Here is a 6000-nt window from a genome sequence, read left to right as displayed (position 1 = left end):
ACAAGGACGGCGTACATCACCGCCAAACCTCCACCGGTCTCCCGCTAAAACTCCCACCGCTGTCCCGCAAGGGCCACTGGCCAGTTTGGTAGCGCTCTCTCTCTCCTCGTTCTCTCTGCTCTCTCTTCTCTCTCGTCTCTGTCTCTCTTCTCCTCTCTCCTTACTGTTACCTTACTCCTTTTGGAAAGGAATGTATCTATTTGTATATTTTACTCTCACTTACCTTTTTTACAGAAGTCCTTTAATTCAAAATTTCTTTTTTAAACTTTTTAACCTTTTCTGGTTTTCATTTGTCATTTTGTCTTCATTGAGATAGATATGATAGGGAAGAGGGAGCTGTAGGCGCTGGCGGAGGGAGAAGTGGTGTGTGCTCTTCCTACACGTAAGGTGTAGTGTTTTTATTGAGGCAATAAAGTAACAAAGTATCCAGTAAAAATAGGTACTTGATTTGAATTGTAAGCATTACTACACTTATTCACTCAGAAAGTTACTAATGCAACCAGCGTAATAATTTGTATATTTATTTGATGTTTTGTTGTTTGTGGATGTAGGCATTTGAACATATTAAATGTGAATACTTGTCCAATATGATATGAACATGGCAGGAGACCAGCAGACAGCAAAGTAAACAAGGAAGTGTGTGAATGATGACAAAAGCATCAAACTAACAATTAAAGGTACCATGTGGAGCTTTGGACCACTAGTAGTGCTGTGGAGTTTTGTTTTTATGAATGGGCAGGTAGTTCCTGTTATAGAATGATTTTAGTTATGGAAATAAACTATAATATTATATGCCACTTAATTGAAAGGGCTTCTATTAAATCACTATTTCTTTGCCGACCCTGAATCAACTACAAACGGCTTCAAGGTTGAGTGCAGGCGTTTATGAGAGAAAATGATTTTGCTTGGAAGGATTACAGGCAATATAAACACTACTAGCGACTATGTTTAACATTAGCACATTAACACATTTCAATCCTAAATGACTGGCACAAAGACAGATACTCGAAAAATGAGGTCGAGGGGGGAAATAACCAGAAAGATCCTTTCAGCAAAGATCCTTAATGACCCCTGTTCCAGCTCCAAGTCTTGCTTTCCACTGTTCCACATACAGAACTCGTAAGACATTTTAAATAAAACATGCATCTCTGAAACATTACAACTCTTGTGTTTCCTGAAATGATAAATCCAAAACATCTTTGATGTTCGAAAGAAATGTACATGAAACCTAATGTTTTAATTCCCTGTAAGCCACAAGTTACAAGTGACTTATATTCTGGCAAAAAAGGATCTGGGCCTGAGCAAGAGGGGAGGGAGGAGTGGGGCAGAGCCTTGTTGTCGAGCAGCATATTTTATTTTCTCTCCCAAAGGTTTAGAGGAGCTGTTACACTGGAGTTTTAGCGGAGGTCACAAGGTTATTATATAAACAATTCACATGGAGGCCCTAGAGCACCCAGAGGGGATGTTTAATGCAATGCTCACAATTTCTGAAATGTTGTAACGCTCAAGATGCAGACATGTGTCCAATTTTAACCATGCTACATTATCTTTCTGTCTTTCTTTCTTTCTTTTTTTCTCTCGGCTGTTTTGTCGAAGCAACTGAAAACCACGCTTAATTAATTTGGTCAGCTGCCTTGGATAAACTACATTGATGACATCAATTAGATTCTAATGAAAACAGATAAAAGCCATGGAAAGCAAATGGAATTTCTTAACAGGACTCATCAAAGTCCTAGCATTGGAACAAATTCCCATTACGTCTCATAAAAGCCTTTAATTTGCAAAGCTCATGTCTGGTTTGGTACTTAGAAGTACATGGTCAAATGATTCAGTCTTAAGTCCTGTGCCAAGAGAAGCCAAATCAGAATTTAATTTGGCACGTAACTCCTTATCCTGTCTCAAACATGTGGTTGGATGCAATCCTTGGATTAGCGTGGACTTTAGAACTACAAATTTGGCTTGTTTCTCCTCTTCTGGCAGAACAAACACCTAGTCTAACCCATTTGTAACACAACATTTACATTTCCAATCTCAGGAAAAAAAACACATGCTTACTCCAGATTAGTGCTTCTCAGTTAACCAAATTGCTGCAATTATGTGTGTCAATCCACTGACGTGGGATGACAAGGCTCCATTTCTTTGTCTCTTTCATTTTTTTTGTAGTAACTGTATTGACCATCTTTCTAATGTCTGATTTGATTTTACACTTTAAGACAAATTTGTCAGCATTTTGTACAGATGCTGGTTTTAAGAAATTGTGCACTAAGTAAATACTCAATACACTGGTCTTCCTTTCCTACATAATATATTATATTTCAAACAAGAAACTAATATCTTTATTTGGTGTGTTTTAAATATTGAACTTTAAAACACCTGTACCATAATAATCAATCAGATCCTGATGAGTATTTGCAGGACCCAAAAGTCACTAACACTAGTGAGCAATGCAGCTCTGTTGAACTGAACACAAACACGTGCAACACTAATGAGAGCAGTGAGACTGAACCAAAGCAATAAAGTGATAAACCAAAACAAAGAGCTAAAAGATTCTAAAGCGCTCTGTATAGCTGTATAGCTATTAGTTGATAATTCAATGTGGGTTCATCACTTTGAGCGAACCCTTTCCCATTACACATAGCCATTTCACCCATTTTTAATATAAAAAAGAAAGAAAGAAAGAAATGTTGATTGTAGCAGCTTTAATCTTCTGTCTTAAATTGTAAAATTCAAGCATTTGTTGCTATGGTAACTAGCATAACTGTACAACTCTTTGCATGTTTTATTTGTTGTAGCTTCCACAAATAAAAAAGGTTTACAATAAACTTTCATGTTTTTTTTTAAATGGATAGACATGGTTGCACAGGAATGTGTGATCACATTCTCTACAGATCAGCATGCAGGATATATTTATACTCCGTAGCCTCATTTACCTTACTGTGTAATCTACTTTTAATCGTGACTGTTCTCTGTCTAGATATTGCTTTTGATGTAAATGAAGGAGTTTATATGACTCACTTTAACCATAGAGTTGTACCCCCGTGTTTTAAAAAAAAAAAACTTTTTCTTTACTACTACTTTTACTTTTTCTTTACTATTTTACCAGTTTTCTTTAATATCATTTCTGAAAATGTGAATAAAATAAGTTATATTCATTAACTTTTTTGTGTTAATTCGGTGGTATAGTGTCTGTTAGAACTGTGACAGTTTGAATGTAGGAAAAAAGGGGAAGTATTTAATAAGCCGTTTTTGTTTCTCTTGGTTTGTGTGTGTTTGTGTCTGTGTGTGTGTGTGTCCATCCCAGCGGACTACCCTCCCCCTCCACCACCTGCGGAAGACTCAACCGGTTTCCCACCATCCTCTGGTTCCTTCCTTTCTCCACCGATGAACTCATATGATTATCAGGTGAGAGAAACTGTTGTTGCATAACATTTTCTTGGTTGTCAGTAACTCTCTTAAAGTCAGCACAGAAAGCAAAGACAGCCGCGAGCTCTACACTAAGTTCATGCACCAAGTCCAGCAAAACTGTCTGTCCATTTGAGTTGCAGCCAACTGCAGAGACGTCCAGCTCCAGATGCTGCCTGGAGCCAGCCACCCCAACTCAAGGACCCACACACAAACATACTTTCTTCAGTTCTGAGAGCTCTGATGCAGGAAGGATAGAAGGCTGACACCTATTGGTGAAGCCTGGTCACTTTTCTTTGCTTTGCTGGTCATAATACCCACAGGCATTTGTCCCTCCCGGGATATCTGGCCTCTGTGCTCTTACTGACACTCTCAGCACTTGACCTCTGCTGCAAAATCCTCCAAGTGCTTTACATTCCTTTGTTCAATGTTAGCAGGAAGAAAAATCCTCCTTAAGCCCCACATTTGATCTGACCAGTTTTCTATCCTAAATGAATGCTTCCTTTGTAAGTTTGGAGACAGAATGTTACATAATTTAAATAAGTTATGCAATGCGTGTAAATTCACCGCTCTTCCCACACAAACTGTACATAGACAGTACAGAAAGACTGCATCCTGGGGATTAGCAGCATAATCTATGTCCATCCATGTGGTTAGACCTAATGTAAACTATAAGTAATACATTATTTTAAAAGGTGCAGTGCAACCACAGTTACACTTCTCAATTTCATGGTTTTATTTAACCAAGGGGCTGAGCTAGTCAACAGAGCTGCTTTCCCTAAACATATTTAGAATTGGCTGAACACAGAGAACGAGACACTCGAGCAGTTAGATATTAAATAAGTCATTGACAGGATTTACTGCGGCTGTAGCTCAAGAGGGAGAGCGGGTTGTCCACTAATCAGAAGGTTAGCGGTTCGATCCTGCTCCTCCTGCTGCATGTCCAAGTGTCCAAGTGGCAAATACTGAACCCTAAATTGCTCCCAATGCAGTGCACCAGTGTATGAATGTCAGTTTCTGTTTGTGGTGGCCTTCACTGTCTGAATATGTGTAAATGTGGCATGTAGTCTAAAAGTGCTTTGAGTGGTCAAAAGGCTAGAAAGGCACTATACAAGTACCCCCAAACTTCCACACAAATCCTTTCTTCCACTGTTTATTTTCTAAATTCACTGAATTTTTAGTCAAATTAAAGTGTTTTTACTAAGGACTCACCAGTCTGCTTTTTATGATACCAGATCCATTACCAAAACCAAGATGAATGATCCCACACAGTACACACCCACGTACAAAGAACACTAGTATCAGATCAGTATTTCATATTGGCCAGGTAACATGAAGCTAAACTACACATGCTTTCTTAACAGCAATTAGAGACACCAACATCCTTTTAAGGCTTGTGCTTTTAACGTTTATTATGTTTTAAAAGTTTTTATAAAATTGTGCTGTTACAATTTTATAACGACTGACTAAACAACAGAATTTAACATGGATCTGTCACATCTGGCCCGTAAAAAGGTCTGTCTTGGTGCTGATAGTTGTACTGTAGCAAGTATAACTGTATTTAGTATTTAGTGCCCAATAGGGGTCGACACCATGGCCCATCTGTTTCCATCTCGCTGGCAAACTGGACCCCACCCATACTGGGATGGAGATCTGACTCATTTGATTTTGCACAGGCTTTTCTGCAAGAGAGAAATGTATGGGCTTTGGACCGGCAATTAGGAATGCAGTGGCTGGGTAGCAGCCCGGGGCTCAGTGTCTTGCCCGAGGACAGGAGGAGGTTGGGATCGAACCACCAACACTGTGATCAGTAGAGGACCTGCTCTACTACCTGAGCCACAGCCGCCACACTACATTTCCTATGAATAAGAACAGTTTTTAAAATAATGTCTGCGCTTACTTGGAAGTAATCAGAGTCCTTGTCTGAGTATGCAAAACATTAACAGGTTAACAAAACAGGTAAAAGCCCATAATGACCTTTAATGTGTCTGGCGAGTTGCAGTGCCTCCGTGTATACATACTGTATTGCTGGACGTAGGCCATTTGACATTGATTGTTAAAATCGTCAGTGTCCAGAGAAAACCATGTGTCTACAGAGCTCCTAAAGTCCCTTAAGGTGATATCTTCTAACTTGTGCGCACAGGATATTAACTTGTATAAGTGACCTGTTTCATCTCTCTCCTTATGTCTTGTCTTCTCTTTAGATAATGAAAGCATCAAATATCTAAAAATTGTCCCATAATCATCTCCTATATGTCTAAATCATTCATTTATATATTATTGGATGATAGTATGTGATTTTACAGTTTTTCCTTTTTTTCCCCAGCCAAACAAAAGCACTGAGTGTTCGTTCATGTGTTGAGAAAATGGTCTTACTCCTTAAAGGACAGCTTCACAGTCTGCCTTCAAACTAAAAATAGTCAGGTGTCCATATGTTTAGTGAAACAGGTTTTGCTCACTGTAATCACGCCTCCTGGTCACAGAGGGAATTCTGTAACTTTGGAAGATGACACTTGATTTGTCTAACTTGGACTGGTGAAGCTGCATATTAGCTTCAGTTAAACTTTGTAATGTATTTTTGCATAAAACAAATGCTTT

General features: G+C 38.8%; 1 protein-coding gene across 3 annotated transcripts in view; it reads left to right on the top strand.

Moving 5' to 3' along the window:
* Positions 1-6000, top strand: part of lpp (LIM domain containing preferred translocation partner in lipoma) — a 135469-nt gene that overhangs the window by 58649 nt on the left and 70820 nt on the right. For all 3 annotated transcript variants that reach the window (XM_035654004.1, XM_035654006.1, XM_035654005.1), the window contains one exon: positions 3302-3402. In XM_035654004.1, the coding sequence (XP_035509897.1) occupies positions 3302-3402 (101 nt within the window). The remainder of the gene's footprint in view (positions 1-3301; positions 3403-6000) is intronic.

This window comes from Morone saxatilis, unplaced genomic scaffold (genome assembly GCF_004916995.1).
Source record: "Morone saxatilis isolate NCDOM2014 unplaced genomic scaffold, NCSU_SB_2.0 Contig12, whole genome shotgun sequence".
In the NCBI taxonomy this organism is placed as follows: Eukaryota; Metazoa; Chordata; class Actinopteri; family Moronidae; genus Morone; species Morone saxatilis.
Note: the sequence above shows the minus strand (reverse complement) of the source record. Positions and strands in the feature narration are given on the sequence as shown.